At 43.4% G+C, this 18700-nt stretch overlaps 1 protein-coding gene across 1 annotated transcript in view; it reads right to left on the bottom strand.

Annotated features, from left to right (window-relative positions):
- ACVR2B (activin A receptor type 2B) overlaps positions 1-18224 on the bottom strand; it is a 276193-nt gene extending 257969 nt beyond the window's left edge. The window contains exon 1 of the mRNA XM_089673123.1: positions 17797-18224. Within this exon, the coding sequence (XP_089529249.1) occupies positions 17797-17848 (52 nt within the window). The 5' untranslated portion in view covers positions 17849-18224. The remainder of the gene's footprint in view (positions 1-17796) is intronic.
- Between the last annotated feature and the right edge of the window lie 476 nt (positions 18225-18700).

The raw sequence follows: 18700 nt of genomic DNA, 5'->3' as shown, positions 1-18700 counted from the left end.
GAGGGTTCACAAAGATCGAAAAAGTTTAACATCATTTACGCCGACGAAAAATGCACCATTCATGTTGTTAGGATTGATATGTCCCCAATTGGGGGAAATATCTAGATACAAAGATGACATTATCACATGCACGTTCGACAGATCTTTATCAAAGACAAATGGTTTTTCAAATGATTTTCTCACCATGTGTGGCCAACTTAGGTGTGTGAATAGGGCTGGCCATACATTATACAATTTTCTGGAGAATTTTGCTTTATATTTACTAAAAACCATATAACAGGAGGTCAAACCTAAACAACACTTTCAATTGTATTCAATTAGGCAGGCCCTTGCACTACATAGTTGAAGGTAAATCTAAAGGACATTGGGCAGAAAATTGTAAGAAAACTGTGTAATGTATGGCCAGCCTTAATGAAAGTTCTAATATGGACTATTGTATTTTGACAGCTGCCGCCAACTGCCAGCCTGACTGTTTGCAGGTGCTGTTCATCCAACAATTTTCCACCTGGCTTTTGTCAGTCAATCTGGGTGTTGCTGACAGGGCTACGCACAGTGCAAATTATGGCCAATACAGCACAAATCAAATGAAGTTTGATGGCATATTGCCAACTTAAGAGAAACAATATATAGTTTGAGTAGACCCTACAGATGCATTGGGTTGAGGTTTTTCACTGCCTTGAAATTCAGCAGACCAATCTTAAATTACAACTAAAAGCAAAACTTTGTTTTTATTTTGGATACAGTGGAGAAGGATTCGCACACCTACTACCTTTGCCTCCATTATAGAGATTCAACCTATTTGCCCAATTCACCCTTTTGTCTAGTTCACGAAGAACGAAAAATCCAATAATTTGTGTTCTCACTAGACCAGGAGTAGAGGGGACACCAGTTCTGGTGAAAACCTGAGATTCTGTCACTTTGGGGGGATTTCTACTCATTTCTACTCACTTCCTATTTTGACTATGGAACAGGAACTGAATGGCAATCTCCCCAAACTGGACACAGATGGGGAAAAAAAAACAAAAACTAACAAGGGTTATACCCTCCCTTGGGGTCCTTGCACATTGATGTGCTTTTAATGCGTTCCCATTGCACCAAAGATACAGCATGCAGGACATTTCAAAGCACAATTCGCCTGCAGTGTGAATAGCTACATAAGATTTAATGGGGAATAGTTCTCACCTTTAGGCACACTCTGAAAACCCATCTCTTCAGGGAAGCTTACCCCACCCCCAGCTAATACTGGAATCCACTACTCCTCCTACCACTCCATCCCCCACAGCTAATTACCTCTTGTACCACTATCCCCTCCCTCCTAGATTGTAAGCTCCAAGGAGCAGGGCCCTCTAATCCCTCTTGTATTGAACTGTATTGTTACTGTACTGTCTCCCTCCATAATGTAAAGCGCTGAGCAAACTGTTGGCGTTATACAAGTCCTGTATAATAATAATAATAATAATAATAATAATAACCGTTTGTCACCCTGGAAAAGCACGGCAAAAGTGCACCAGTGTGAAAGGGGCCTGACTGTACCAAAACTGAAAAAAAGTTTTGTCTTTGGTTGTACTTTGAGCTGAATGGTTACATTTAGTGGCAGAATGCACAGGAAGTTGAGCAATGGGGTGATGTCCGAATAGCGAGGTGCATTTTGCACTAATCACAATGGCTGCAGAACCATAGCAATGCATACAAAGTGTTAAAATAATCCAGTCGTAAGGATATATCCAGTTAAACAAGTGTTTGGATATCACAAATATATGTGACCAGTGGTGCTCCCTTATTTATAAGGCTCCATGCACACTGGACGTTTTGAGAACGCTGGTAACGTTAGCTGTGTAAAGTTTTTTGTAGCATTTAGTGCTTTTTTTTGCATTTGCGTTTTTTTTTATAAAAAATAAATAATTTTTTGGGTCAAAAAAAGTCCAAAAACGCTGGTTTGTGGCGTTTTACAGCATTAGAGCATTTTTAAAAACTCTAGAAGCCCACTAGTCCTGGGTTTTTTTCCCAGCCAAAAAACACTGATTACACTCTGTGTGTGCATGGACACATAGGATAACATGCTGGGGGGTTTACAGCCTGTAGAAAAAAAATGTCAAAAGCCAAAAACAGCCGCTGTAAAAACGTCAAGTGTGCATGAGGACTAAGTCACCAGCAGCTACCTGAGGAATCAATAATGAACAAATGCAGCTTTAGCTGGATCCACCATCGGTACGGGCTGCCAGCCACAGACTGCACATATATCTCCACAAGGATTATGGCTCTCTGCGGTGAACTTAGGTGTTAATAATCATTGACACTCTGCTGACCACTAAGGAAAATCTCTCTGGCACCTCTAGCAGTTATTGTCAGCAATTTCCTCTACAGTGAAATACTAACATACTTTGAGGTTGATTTACTAAAACTGGAGAGTGCAAAATCTGGAAACCAATCAGCTTCCAGGTTTTTTTTGTCAAAATTAATTGAACAAGCTGAAGTTAAAAGCGGATTGGCTACCATGCACAGTTGCGCCAGATTTTGCACTCTCCAGTTTTAGTAAATCAACCCCTGTGTGTCTGCAACTGGTCAAGACAGGTGAACTCACCAAGCTGGGCAAATCATAAGAGTTGCCTACACATGTACTCTTCCCAATGTTCCATATGGTCGAAGTTCAGCTCGTACAGGTTATAAAATGAACAACTAAGACCAGACCTGGAAAAAAATATATGAGCTGCCGTAGTGAACACCAATTTGACTATTAGTGCAAGTACCTGGACAAGTCCTACAGCCTTCCAGAGCAAGTAAAGGGCAAAACGTCTACTAAAAGGTTCAAGATCCTCTACAAGGCCGATTACAAAGAAAACTATACAAGTGGAGCAGTTGGCTGCTGCAACCAAACCAAATGTATCTTTCAAATTTAAAGCATTTCTAAAGGCAATTATTGCAAATTGAATTAATAAACATATTATACTCACCTGCTCTGTGCAATAGTAATGGTAACCTCAACATCTAGGGTCCCCCCACTGGCAATCCTTTTTCCTCCTGTCCTCCTGTCCTTGGTCTGCCACCATAACAACCCGCCTGCTATGGGGACAGATGTGGAGGCTGACTCAAGAGCTGCACTGGTGTGCATCCATAGATCCACTACTTCCCCTTTCTTTGTGTGAGTGTGATCAATGAAATGCCAAAAAAAAAAAAAACACCCATTAAAAAAAACCAAAGGCACAAATCGATTTATAGGCCCCATAGACTGTTAAACTGATCATCAGGGCACTGATGATCAGTGTGCCCTGATGATCAGTGTGGCCCCAGAAGAGCCACCTGTCAGTGCCCGTCAGTGCCACGTGCCAGTGCCCATCAGTGCCACATATCAGTGCATACCAGTGCACATCAATGCCACATATCAGTGCCCATCTGAGCTGCCTTTCAATGTTACTCATCAGTGCCAATCAGTGCCACCTATCAGTGCTGCCAATCAGTGCCACCTATCAATGCCAGTCAGTGTTGCCTATCAGTGCCATATATCAGTGTCATGTATCAGTGCTGCCTTTCAGTGCCCATCAGTGATGCCTGTCAATGCCCATCAGTGCAACCTATCAGTGCCCATCAGTGCCACCTATCAGTGTCCATCAGTGCACCCATCAGTGCCCATCAGTGCCACCTATCAGTGCCCATCAGTGCACCCATCAGTGTCCATCAGTGCACCCATCAGTGTCCATCAGTGCACCCATCAGTGCACCCATCAGTGCAGCCTCATTAGCGCACATCAGTGAAGGAGAAAAATCACTTATTTACAAAATTGTATAACAAAAACTAAGAAAACACATTTTTGTTTTTCAAAAGTTTCAGTGGTTTTTGGTTTGTTTAAGAAAAAATAAAAATCCCAGAGGTGATTAAATACCACCAAAAGAAAGCTCTATCTGTCTCAAAAAAATGATAAAAATTTCATATGGGTGCAGTGTTGTATGACCGCGCAATTGTCATTCAAAGTGTGACAGCGCTGAAAGCTGAAAATTGGCCTGGGCAGGAAGGGGGTATACGTGCCCTGTAGGCTTTGGTTAAATTCTACAGCAGGGGTGTCAAACTGGCGGCCCTCCCGCTGTTGCAAAACTACAAGTCCCAACATGCCTCTGCCTTTCGGAGTCATGCTTGTAACTATCTATCTTGCAATGCCTCATGGGAGTTTTGGTAACTGCTGGAGGGCCGCCAGTTTAACACCCGTGGTCTACAGAGTCAAAAACATGCAATTTTGCCCTAATTAAACTTTGTCGCCCTTCATGTAACAGACAACAAGCAACACAATGCTCAGGTGTGAACGGTTCCATTGAGAATGGGATTCTTCATCTTGAGCAATGTTGTGCTTTGGGAACCACGTGACCGCTGTGAATGCAGGCTTTTAACTCTACTTCTGATTCGTGTATTTGTAATATGCATTTGATATTTGTGTACTTCTAAGAAAGAAAAAGTACCTGTTACCCAACCTAATACACACAATGTTTGCACGGTTTTATAGCTTATACTAAAAAGATCTCACAAGCCACTAGCTTGGGTGCAAAGGAAACTTCTTCATGTTAAATTACATTTCACCAGCCAGTCTTGTGAACTGTCATCAATATGCAGGGGATGACAAATGAATGCAGGAATCAGGACCTAGTCAGTGCAGTCATTGGGCACTACAGGTGTATATAAAGTATGTATGTATATGCTGCAAATGCATGCACAAGGCTGCACATTCTGCTCATTCCTGCCTTTGATCAGTAGACCGATATACTCAATTACTCATGACATTGTGCTGTGCGGTCCTCGCATAAACAGTCTCTAGACATGTGCTGGATGTGTTCATGGGTGTATGAGACCTAAAAGGAGCTGTCATTGGTTCAAACTCCAGCTTGACATACCTGACGTACAAGCGAACTTGTCATGATAGAAAAAGGAAAGTTGCTGCTTCACTTCTTGTCATCCTCATCCTTTGGATCTACTGCATAGCACTCAACTGGAACAAATTTATTCCGACTACCTGGAGTATATCAGTCCTGTCAAATGTTCTTGAGGCAAGCTCACTAAAACTGTTGAGTCAGGCACTTAAAAGTATTTTAAGATGTTCATGAGGTAATTACGAAGAGAACGGCAGCAATCCTGCATGTCAAAGAAAAATTATTGGACAAAAGGGCAAAGCTTGTAAAACAGAAAAACAAGCATGTGTTTTGTAAGGGGAAAAAAAAACAAAAAGCAAAAAGAAAAAGAAAGTCCACCATGGTGTGCTCATCAAATGTAGGTTTTGCATGAAAGTGGGTTCACCTAGAGATAAAACACTCAGAACACAAGCGTAACCTAAGAACATAAAAATCTAAACACATTACAAGATCTACCTTCACCGGCAAGACTACAAAAAAGCCTTCCTATCAGCTTCCAGTTAATGTATATGTAAATGCAGCCTAGCAATTTTCTACATTACTCCCATTAGCGCTTGTTTTTACAGATGAAGGCCTTGAAAGGAATATTCCTATGTGTGGCGCCTGCCACTTACACACCATAACCACCTTATTTGTGTAATTGATGGCCTTGTGGCCAGATCACAAAAGGTGGAGAAACTCAACATTACTGACGAAGGTCCTAAGTAGATCATTTTATTACACTGAATGGAATGTTTTCAAAACCCCAAAGAGAACGTGTACCATTAAATGTCAACCCTTCATAAAGGGATTCTGGGGCCTGAGAACACAACCTCTCATCTGCATGCTCTTTACTCCACAGAGAAAATGATTTTGCCCCCTCCCTTCACCGTGGCCCCCAGTCTGAGGTCAAAGGCCAGGCAGCTGTAACATTTCTTCCCTGTTATTCCCTTAGGGTAGTGCAAGACAAAATGGTCTTTCTGAATACCAATATATATTACACAGAAAGTATGTTGACTTTTAAGGGGAGATGGTGGTTTTAGTTTCACACAGGAGAACACAAAAGGCCGACCAAGGTTTAATCTTCTCAAAGGCTGCTCCTAGAGCCAGACAAATAGGAAAAATTTCAATTTTTAATCACAAATAAAAAAAAAAAAAACCTTTAGTCAATTGCATTACAGCCCGACGAACATTCCATTACTTGCAACACAGCTGTTTTCAAGGTTTAGAAAAGGCATAGCCCACTTCACCTAACTTAACTGGAGTGTTTGTTCAGCTAACAGGCTTCATCCATACAGAACTTCAAGTATCAAAGAAATATTGAAGGTTCGAAGAGATGAATGTGGAACACCTCTGGTCTCATGGTGACCACTTTATACAACATAATCATGTCATCTTGACTGCATCTCTGTGCTCCGGTGTACAATTAAAACACACACTGTAAATAAAAGCAACTTGTCTTGTGCGTGTATCGGGATCATTAAAAAGATTCACAAAGTAGGCTTTGATGGAACACCATGCACTACTATTGGGCCACTAAAGTTTTTACCAGAGTTTCTGCCCAAAATCTAGTAGGATTTACATCATGGAATGGCTGCTTCCATAAAATTCCAATAGCACAGGTATTTCGCTTTACAATAATGATTGTAATAATGATCTCATTCCCCAGCTTAAATCTCAGCATCTACTGCAAATTATGGTATGGGAGATATTGTTCTTCATAGGTTTACTCCCTGCAATATTTTAACAGTAATAACACCACTGAACGAAGAGCCTGGTAGATTGTCCAGCGTAGGTTCTTGGAATAATTCACATCCTGCGGATAACCAAGATGCTGAGCCAAGTGAAGGCATAGGGCCCACAGCCAACAATTACATCTAGGAAAGAGGCAGAGCCTCCAATCACTGACACTGGTGTGCAGGGATTTGAAAAAGAAAAAAAACTGATTTTCTATAAGAAGTTATAAAATGCTAAATCAAGTGTACACAAGCTTTGACCGTGCATCACTTCCTAAACTGTTCCTCTCAGCAACTTAAATAAAATGAGCAATATATTAAGGCTAACACAGTAAATTACAACAAAGTTTACACAAAAGAGCAATAAAATTTGTGACATTATGTTCTGTACCTATGCAGTTTTCTACCATCGATGTGCTTTTTCCTGTTATTTCTCTTTCAAAACGTGATGTTTGTATATTTATGTGAAAATCAATAAAAATTGGTAATTATAAAAAAAAAGAGCAATAAAAGATCAATTCCAAGAAGCAACTAAAATAAATGTATTTACTATAGCACATATTAAACACCAAGGTAATGCAGTCATTGGAAGTTCCATGCAGTGGCTTACAGGCAAATGAACTCTCTTGGTGGAGGCATCTTCAGGCCTACTGACAAAGATGGTCACTGGGAAGACACTAGAATGGGTGTAAGAGATTTTGGCAGATGGGAAAGAATAGAGGTTTTTGGTTGAAGTTATCAAACGGTGTCTGAGCCAATGAGGAGCGAGAGAGCAAAGACAGCCTTGGCTCTCATGCACATTGCTAGATCGAGATCCGGCTCAAGTATGTATTCAGGGGTGGCATGGGAAGAGGCATGTAGAAGGTTTTTTTTTACCCTACTGCATAGAATGCATGAAGGTAAAAAACTTTCTACCTTTACAACCACTTTAAGCTTTGTGTGCTCCATGCATTTCAAATTTTAAGAAGAATTTTCTTTTTTGGGAGGTATTTAGCTTTAAACAACATTTATAGATAAAAGAAGAATTTTTAAAGGCTTGTAGTGAAGGTACAGGAGCCTTTTCAGCAACAGACCAACATTTTTCTACCCACAATTAGCATCCTGTCTGTAAGCCCAGAAAATATCCTAACTTCAAGTGGCATTAAACCCAAAAATGTAACATATGGCTGCTTACAAACCACTAGACGAGGTAGCTGCATTAGTTTTCTTTTCCTTGGATTTTTCCCATCTATTTTCACCTGGTGCTCTGGTCAGTGACACACTTTCTGTATTAGTAGGACACAGCACTGGAGGAATGAGAAAGGCACAGCAGGTAGCACCATTGCCAGTCTTGGGGGGGGGGGGGGGGTTTAAATGTATTAGCAGATTTAGATACACTAACACTAGAACACTAATGGAAGCTAAACTCTAGCTCACACGTTATAATCAGTTGCAGCAGATTTTTTTCCCATTTACAGTTCAATCACCCTTGGTTTGTCTTATCCATGTAAACTGATACATTCTACTGGAGAGCTTGTGTTTTTGAAAAACAACAGATTTGCTGGCTGGTTCACCAAATGAAAACAACAGAAAGAAAGGAAACTAATGCAGCCGTCAAATCTAGGAATTGGTAAGTTGCAATATAATGTGTTTGCTTTTGGGTTTAACACTGCTTTCAACTTGTAAAGCTGAGGAGGTTTTCAATGATGTCCTGTATGGATGCAGGGAGAAGCTGGCTAGCCAGTTAAAAAAAACTGTCTTGATCACAAATGCTCCCCACTAAAATAAGTGGCACAAGCAACTTTAGGCTCCATGTACACGAGCCTACCCTGACCGCAGGCCACGGTTCCGAGATTCTGTATTTTCCCACGTTCGAAACGTTCCTATCCTAAACGCGATTCTTCCGCGTTCAAGAGAGGGAGGTTTAACCCCGCCTAAACTCGGCAGCTCCTAAACTCTAATTGTGTACATGGAGCCTTAACCTGCCCTTCCCTCCACACTACCCCTCTTCACTTACAACTAGGAAACCTCAGCCAAGCTGAATGTTCTTGTTTATGGAGCACTCTGACAGTTGAGTAGCTGGAGGGCAATTAGATGATTGTGCCTGTACAGACATGTCTATTGTTGCATACCTGCATGTAAATTGGCCCTGATCAAATGACAATCTATAGACAGCCTGCAGATCCCCTCCACAATATTATTTTTGGAAGATAAGTATCAGGTTTTGGAATTGGATTTTTTTTAGTGGTCATGGGTTTTGTGGGGCAGTGACTTACTGATCAAATAGATTGTAAGCTCCAAGGATCAGGGCCCTCGAACCCCTCGTGTATTGAATCGTATTGTTACTGTACTGTCTCGTGTATTGTCTCCCATTATAATGTACAGCGCTGAGCAAACTGTTGGCGCTATATAAATCCTGTATAATAATAATAAAATAGTGGAGCTTGAGGTGCACAAGGGATAGAGACATACTGAGAAATTAAAATTGACATATAGATTTAGTTGCCTGTACCCCAGGATATAAAGCCCATTGTAGCATACTGCAGCCACTGAAGGTAACCATTTGTCTAAGTGTACAATAGGTTTACTTTAACAGGACATGTTAATGAATTATATACCCCCCAGCCCTATACAGTACCTAAAGTTGAACCATACCCCCTTATAGATACTATATTTACATCTTCCATGGTGATGCCCTCCCTCACTGTCTACACCCTGGCTTGCACAAATTTAGTGTCTAGACCAGGGGTGTCAAACTGGAGGCCCTCCAGCTGTTGCCAAACTACAAGCCCCATGAGACATTGCAAGATTGAAAGTTACAAGCATGACTTCCAAAGGCAGAGGCATGATGGGACTTGTAGTTTTGCAACAACTGGAGGGCTGCCAGTTTGACACCTGTGGTCTAGATGATTGCACCTATGCACCAACATTCCATAAACTCCAAAAGTGTTTAATTTGCTCTTGTAGTATGGTTACATGCCATGTAAAGGTGCAGGCAACCTATCACTTGATTTTAACTGCTTGCGACCAGGTTCACGCGTAAAACCGCTGAAGAGGTAAGCACCGCCAAAAAGGGGGGGGGGGGTTCTGTTGCTGTAGTTCGGCCTAGAAAAGTTTAAGAGACTAGAGAAGGGTGTCCATATAATGAACAAACATGAAAATGAGTTTACGGGAGTTGCCGCTAAAAGCAGAAACATTTAGAAAAAAGATACATTGAAATTGAAGTAAGCTCGTAGTTACGTTGTGTCTGTCTGAGCAATGCTGCTCTGAGTCTTCCTCTACAGTATCTTCCCTTCCTAAAAATGGAAAAAAAAAAAAAAAAGACACCCAAAATCCCACAGTACAATGCTTGATGCCTAAAAAACTTCTCTATGGCTCGGAGCATCATCAAGTGGAAACAGGCTTGCGGGTCGGTTGGGTGATGCTACAGTGACATATCCCAAAACCAAAAAGTACCAAAAGACTGCAGGTTATGCTGTCAGCTATCTTAAAGATGTTTCTCAGTTCTTGGTCTGCTCTGAGTAGAGAGCAGTGACTGTCAGTTATCCCTCTCTGCTCTGCCTCTCCCATGCTCACTTAAGTGCCAGGCAGGGGAGGGGGCGGGAGCGGCTGGCTCAGGCTCTCAAAAGCACACTAAGATGCCAAGCCAGCTGCCGATTAGGCATCTTGGCTGATTCAGACATTGTTGTCGGGATCCTCCCAGAGTATGGACCGGCTCTGTGATGTCAGCGGACATTAGCCTGCTGGTGGTCATAAATCTTCACATTTATTAAAGTCCAGAACAAAAAAAAAAAACAAAACAAAAAAAAAGGAAGGGTGACTTATGAGGCAATGATCTTTTCTATTCTAATATGGTTTGTTATTGCTCCAATTATCCTTTATTTTTATTATTATTATTATACAGGATTTATATAGCGGCAACAGTTTGCTCAGCGCTGTACATAATAATGGGAGACAATACATGAGACAGTACAGTAACAATACAATTCAATACACGAGGGGTTCGAGGGCCCTGCTCCTTGGAGCTTACAATCTAGGAGGGAGGGGATAGTGGTACAAGAGGAAATAGCTGTGGGGGATGGAGTGGTAGGAAGAGAGGAGGAGTTCAGTAATTAGCTGAGGGCGGGGTAGGCTTCCCTGAAGAGATAGGTTTTCAGATTGTGCCTAAAGGTGAGGAGAGTAGGTGATAGTCTGATGGATAGGGGTAGGGAGTTGCAGAGGATGGGGGAAACCCTGGAGAAGTCCTGGAGACGGGCATGGGAGGAGGAGACCAGGGAACTAGAGAGTAGGAGGTCTTGTGAGGAGCGGAGAGTACGTTTTGGGTGGTATTTAGATACCTGATTGGTGATGTAGTTTGGGGCAGTATTATGAACAGCTTTATACGTCAATGTTAGCATTTTGAATTTTATCAGTTGGGCAATGGGAAGCCAGTGGAGGGATTGGCAAAGAGGGGTGGCGGATACAGAGCAGTTAGTAAGGTGGATGAGTCTGGCCGCAGCATTCAAGATAGATTGAAGCGGGGATAGCCTGCGGTGGGGTAAGCCGATGAGGAGGGAGTTACAGTAGTCGGATCGTGATATAATGAGGGAGTGAATGCGTTGCTTGGTGGTTTCCGGGGTTAGGAACGGACGTATCTTGGAGATGTTGCAGAGGTGGAGTCTACATGAGTTTGTCAGCGATTGGACCTGGGGCTGGAAGGACAGATTGGAGTCTAGGATGACACCTAGTACCCTGGCGTGAGGGGAGGGACTGATGGTGGTGTTGTTGGTCTTGACGGGGGGGGGGGGGATAAATAATCCTTTATTGTGTGTTTTCTATCGTTGATGATTACGATATTGGCTCTAATGATGATTTTGCATATGTAAGTTACTTGCAATAATAAAAATTGATTATGGAAAATAAAAAAAATATGTTAATGTTAAACTTTTTCTTGAACTGTTGTTACTCAAAGTGTGAATCTTTGAAATTGAAAAGATTTAATATCAGAACAGCAGCAGGCCAAATATTCTACAGCTAGGAAGCAAAATACACTGGAAGAATATGAAAAGCACAACACAAAACAGCTAAACCAAAACCTCCTAATAATAAAGAAGTTTGGCTGCACATTGCACAGCAGCCTCAGAAAGCACATGGGTTCAATAGAACACAGGCTGAACACAGCCAGAGCTTGTTTACCATCCAGCACCTAAGCACGCTCCATGGTTAGTGATATGAAGACACTTCATCTCTACTATCCCTGGGATTGGAAGATGCACGTGAACCAGACTGTGACATCAGCAGCCTCCACGATCCAAGTGTGTGTAAACATAATGATTCACAGCCCCGTTCCTTCACTGCTTACAAAAAAAGAAACCCAATAAAACTTGTCTGCTAATAATAGACAAACGTGCCCATTACCTAAAATACAACATCGCTGATCAAGTGCTTGTTATTTTTGGTTACTAAGTAATCATATTTTGTACTGAATAATGAAATCCAGAACTTGTTCTAATATGTACAGACAAAAGAAAACTGTATCAGCATTTGATCATGTTGGCAAATATATACAGTAAACAATGAGATAAGGTGAATAGATAAAGGCAGAACATAGCTTCGATTTAAAAAAAATTGCAGGTACAATGATTTTTTTTTTAAAAATTGTATTTTGGATTAATAATGGGTTTTTATTCACATTTTGTATTTTATTATTGCAAGCAGGATGGATTTTACTATTCTGCGCTTAGATCTTCAACTTCTTAAAATGGTGACACTGTCCCTTTAAGAACATTGGAAGCCTGTGGAAGAAGAGCTTCTTACCATCCCCCCCCCCATTTAAAGCTGTGCCATGCTGAGGAGTCCTTCCTACCTTTTTTTTGCGTCTACATTATTGTGAGGCATGGGGATACCAAAAATTAAAAAGGTTAGTCAATGTAATTGTGATATTTCTGTTATAGTTGTTGGACTGAATCACCGTCTAATTCATTATACTACTTCGAGAACTCCATGGACAAGGTGGTCAACTCAACAATAGTCACTTCACCATCATGTTTTGTGTTTTTATTACTTATAATATATTTTTTTCAAAACTATTAGTTTATACTACACACATTTTTTAAAACTTTATACGAGGCCCACAGAATTCTGTAGTACAACCTCATGAGGACAAGTCTTCTTTGTATTTGAGTTCTTGACGTTATCCCGAAGTTTCGATACTATATAAAGAAATTCTAAGTAAAGAAGCATATGACATTCCAAGATCAATTTAGAAAGATGCTACGAAACTAATCCCATGCCCACTACACACACTCACAGGCACAAGATGCTGATGTTATACTTTATTGATTCACTTATTTTACTGAGACAAAGCTGAAAATACATGACCTGTGGAAAGAGAACATTGTACAGTTCTTCTACACAAGTCATGCCGTATATGTGAAAACTACACATACATGTCTTTGCGAAGGGTCTACAATCAGATTATGTCACTCTTGAAGTTTGAAAATCCTGCAGAGAAGGACTAGCGGGATTCACAGTGGAAAACCAATTTACAGCAATGTCAAGAAGCTTGAACAGCACCACAGAAGGCAAATGTGTAATTCATAGCCAATACAAAGATCTATCATACAGCTTCGCCTGTCCTTCCTACTTGAAGGAAGCGAGAACACAAAAAGGTAGAAATTTCTACATTCAGCAACCATACCACTATAGAATCACTCCAAAAACTATTCCTTACCCACCTTTCCCATGCCTCCTATACATTGGCCATCCCAGTACAGAAACATTACAACAGTTCATGATCCACCCATCCCACACCTCTTTATATTGGTAAAGCCAGAATAGTAACACCTAAACAGTAGACTATACATCCTTCCTGTATCTCCTGTTACATTGGCCATGTCAGTATAGAGAAACTTCAAAAACATTATATGATCCACCCTTCCTGTAACCTCCTTTACATTGGCCATGCCAGTATAGAAACCCTCCAAAAACCATTATAAGATCCACCTATCTCATACCTTGTTTACACTGTCCATGCCAGTATAGAATTTCTCCAAAAATCATTATGTGCACCATCCTTCCCGTAACCACCTTTACATTGGCCATGCCAATATAGAATTCCTCCAAAAACCATTGTATGATCCACCCATCTCGTACCACCTTTACATTGGCCATGCCAGTATAGAATTCCTCCAAAAAAATTATATGCACCACCCATCCCGTACCTCCTTTTCATTGGTCATGCCAGTATAGAATCCCTCTAAAAACCATTATATGATCCACCCATCCCGTACCTCCTTTACATTGGTCATGTCAGTATAGAATCCCTCCAAAAAACATTATATGATCCACCCATCCCGTACCACCTTTACATTGGACATGACTATATATAATTCCTCCAAAAAATAATTATATGATCCGCCCATCTGGTACCACCTTTACACTGGCCATGCAATATAGAATTCCTCCAAAAACCATTATATGATCCACCCATCCAGAGTATAGAATCCCTCCAAAAACCATTATATGCACCACCCTTCCAATATCTCCTTCACATTGGCCATGCCAGTATAGAATCCCTCCAAAAACCATTAAATGCACCACCCTTCCCATATCTCCTTCACATTGGCCATGCTAGTACAGAATCCCTCCAAAACCCATTATATGCACCACCCTTCCCATATCTCATTCACATTGGCCATGCTAGTACAGAATCCCTCCAAAAACCATTATATGCACCACCCTTCCCATATCTCCTTCACATTGGCCATGCCAGTACAGAATCCCTCCAAAAACCATTATATTTACCACCCTTCCCATATCTCCTTCACATTGGCCATGCCAGTACAGAATCCCTCCAAAAACCATTATATGCACCACCCTTCCCATATCTCCTTCACATTGGCCATGCCAGTACAGAATCCCTCCAAAAACCATTATATGCACCACCCTTCACATATCTCCTTCACATTGGCCATGCCAGCAAAGAAACATTCCAAATACAATTTAGGATCCAACCTTCCCATTCCCCCCTTCCATTGGTCACCCAATCACAATTTAAAAAAATAAACTGCAATTTGTTTCCAGTCTAGCTCACAATCCTATATGAGCCAAGCATGTAAGCCTAAACATATCTTGCATCATCAGCTCAATTTCTTTGAAAACTTTAAACCAGTATTGACTGCACAATAACGGAGGATGATAAATGAAAGCAAAATATTGCCTGTTTTTGTGTCCGCCACATTTGTTCAGCTGCCCCATCTCTTGGGGGTTTCACGTGAAAATGAGAATCCTGACAGTGCCAGGTTGTGTGTGTGTTATAAACACTGGCACTGCATTTTTAATGAGAGCCCTGAACAAAGAAAACAGAGAGCGAGAGAGGCAGCACAGGGATGGTGGATGGAGCATGCCGCTTCATAGACTTCAGCTAGACTGCCACATTCCGAAACAAAAAAAAAAAAAAAAAGGAAACACCAAAATAAAAGAAAGAAAGATAAAAAAAAACACACCCCTCCATCATAGAGAACACCAGCACGTACCCCAAGCGGCCAGTTCATTTACATACACTAACAGTTCTAAAATCCCCCAAATTTTGGGGCGTGGGTGGGCACACGATGCCCTTCAACACATGCATGGAGACTGGCAGGCATGCAGTGCACATAATGACAGCAGAGCAGCTAGCAAAACAGATGACGTGAAAACACAAAATGGTGCACAAAATATCGGAAAATTAAATGTATGGATTTTGCATACTTAACCCTTTGCATGCCCTGCCCAAAAAAAAGGGGGGGGTTTTATTTTTGATGTGATTCCTATCCTACCACCCCCCACCCCCCCATCACTGGGGCAATGTCTTGCAGCTCTATGAAGCAGGGAAGGCTACCCAGCCGCTGTCACATAAGGACATGGTTAGCTTCAGAAGGAGAGAGGTTCCTGATTGTTTGCCAAACACTGGAGCGATCAGTTTTCTATTCTACTATACCTCCCCTTCCCCCCATTCATCATTAACAAGGTGGAAGCAATCCCCCACCCCTCTGGCAGCCCAGGACCAGTCTAGGGTCTGCAGAAATTGCATTAGCCACTTTGGAGGGGAGGGGGTAGTCTGCTCATGCCTTGCAATGTGTATACACAAATCTATACAATCGCATGACACGCACACACGTTATTTGTGTATTAAGCCGTGTGTGCAGTGTCACCACCAAATCCCTGCCATTTTCTCAGGCTTTATTTGCAGTCAGAATCCTCGTGTTTCCAGCAACGCTACAATACAAGCGTATACTACAGGGGTTATGTGAGGTTTAATAAGGACAGCCAAAGCACTACAGCTACAAATGTCAGCCAGAGCGACTGGAGACCCTGAAAACGTGATACAGCACAGGATCCGTACATTGCACAGCACTTCTACATAGGCATGCCACACACACGTGTGTTGTCCGAGGGCACACCACCCATCAATGAGCTCATGTATGGTGGCATGGCGATCAGCAGACAATGCTGCAATTGCTCAGGGGTATAAACATGCACAATGTGTCATCTACAAACATACAGGTGTATAATATATTAATATATATATATATGGAACTGTTCATCACCGCAAGCTTTACCATGATGCCCTCTGCATGCTGGGATCAATTGATCAATGTGCAGAATGAGAAACCTGCAGCAGAACCTCCAACCAAAGCAGCGGAGGCTGTGTGTGTTGTGGGAGGGGAAAGCTTATTTTACTACAATGTAGTACACGCCACCAGTCACAAATCAAAGCCAAAATGATTCATCTCATAAAAATAGCAAAAGCCCTGGGGAGCATCACAACACTTCATCACCAGCGGACACGGCATGGCCGGCCTAAAATACACAACCACAGCAACCTCCATCAAAGTCCCAGCCTAGGGTGCCCAGCAGAGAGGGGGCCAGATCACAGGAAACCTGTCACTTCCACCAGTTGGGGATGGGGGGATCTCCTCCAGATGTCCATCAGTGGAGGAAAGGGAGATTTTGTGTGTGGGGGGGTTTGATCCACCACTGGAGGGTCTCTTCTACAAAGATCTACTAGTGGGAGTGCCTTCTTCACAGGTCCACCAGTGGAGGTCTCCTCTCCAGAGATCTGACACTCCAGTGGGGGATCTCTTCTTTAGAGCCCTCCAGTGGAGGTCTTTTCTCTTACGATGTGATCCACCAGTGAGGGAGGGGTCTATTCTTCAGAGGTCCACCAGTGGTGGGGTCTCTTCTTTAAAGGTCAACTAGTGGGGGTCTCTTCTCCCATGATCTGATCCTCCAGTGGGGATCACTTTTTCAGATCAACTAGTGGGGGTTCTCGTCTCCTGAGATCTGATCCACCAATGGGGTCTCTTTTTCAGAGACAACCAGTGGGGGTCTCTTCTGTAGAGATCTGCTGGTGGAGGGTCTCTTCTCCAAAACTCCAGCAGTGGAGGGTCTGTTCTCCAGAGATCCAATCCTTCAGAGATGTCTCTTCTTTAGTGGTCCATCAGTGGGAATCTCTTCTTTAGAGACAACCAATGGGGGTCTCTTCTCCAAAGATCCACCAGTGGGAGTCTCTTCTCCAGAGATCTAATCCTCCAGTGGGGGCCTCTTCTTCCGAGATCTGACCCACCAGTGGGGATCTCTTCATTAGAGACAACCAATGGGGGTCTCTTCTCCAAAGATCCACCAGTGGAAGTCTCTTCTCCAGAGATCTGATCCACCAGTCGGGGGTCTCTTTTTCAGAGGTCCACCAGTGGGGGGGGGTCTCTTCTCCTGAGATCTGATCCACCAGTGGGGGGGGGGGTCTCTCTTTCAGAGGCCCACCAGTGGGGGGGTCTCTTCTGAGATCTGATCCTCCAGTGGGGGTCTCTCCTTCAGAGGGTCACCAGTGGGATCCCTTCTTTAAAGGCCAGCAGTGGGGGGTTCTGCTTCCGAGATCTGACCCACCAGTGGGGGTGGTCTCTTCTCCAAAGATCTAGCAGTGAATGCCTCTCCTTCAGAGATTCTCCAGTGGGGGGGATGGTGAAGACCCCCCATGTCCTCGTGTGTGGATGATCGGAGGAGATGGCTGACACGTGCAATGTACAAAGAGCTGCGAGCTGAGCTGGAAATAAACAGAAAGTTGCGGAGGAGCTCGGAGGAGAGATCCAGGGTGGCTGTGACAGAGGGATCGGGCAGAGGGTGTGGGGATCGGACACGGTGATCGGGTGTAGGGATCGGACACGGTGATCGGGTGTAGGGATCGGGCCTCTTACCTGCACAGAAAGTTGCCAGAAGAAGTGTCCAAGTCAGTCCCAGAGCCCCCATGTTGTGGTCGGATCTCAGAGCCCATACAAGACGATGTCCTACAATCCCATGGACAGAGATAATTCCTTCACACCGGAGGGGGGCGTGGTGCTGGTGGGGGGTCAGTGGTGTCCCGGGGGGGGGGTGTACGGTGGGATCGGTGGGATGAGATGTGTAATGTGGAGCCCAGCAGCCGATCACACAGCAGTCAGTGTAGTGAGGACTCCCCCCGCCTGAACTCCACCTTCTGCAGCAAGAAGATTAGAGCGGGGGGGGGGGGGAGGAGACACAGAAGAGCCCAAACTTCAATGTGACACATCCGCCGGGGGGGGCGGGGGGCTGGCGATCACCGGACACCCCCGACACCCTCAACTCACTCCAATATGGCTCCGAAAATCCGAGAGAGAGCCGAGAGCAGCCGGGAGGGGAACCCGGATGTCTGATACAAAGAGAGGGAGGGAGCGGCCCCCCAGGCATGGGAAAAGGGCGGGGCGGGGCCAGCCGACATTCCTGCTTTGTGATTGGTCGGCCGGGGTGCCCGTCAGCAGAGTAGTAAAGGGAAGGGGGGGGGCGGCTCACTGGTAGACAGTCTGCCGGAGAGAGTAACGGGAGCGGACGGAGGAGAGCCGGGCTCGGGGGACATGGAGAGATCGGGGAGGGAGGGGGCACTACCACCGGACACATGGAGAGCGGAGCACACACGTGGGAGCAGCCTGATCACATCTACACCTTCACTGTGAGCATGCTGGAGATCCATCACAGCTAGTCGGCTCTCTAGGGGCTCATGACCAGGGAACGTTCAGCCCTGTTCACACCTGTGCGTAATTCCTGCAATTTAGGTGCGTTCAAAAAAAAAAATACACTTTCAACATC

This window comes from Staurois parvus, unplaced genomic scaffold (assembly GCF_062004578.1).
Source record: "Staurois parvus isolate SC_StPar_1 unplaced genomic scaffold, SC_StPar_1.0 ptg000136l, whole genome shotgun sequence".
NCBI classification, from domain to species: Eukaryota; Metazoa; Chordata; class Amphibia; order Anura; family Ranidae; genus Staurois; species Staurois parvus.
Note: the sequence above shows the minus strand (reverse complement) of the source record. Positions and strands in the feature narration are given on the sequence as shown.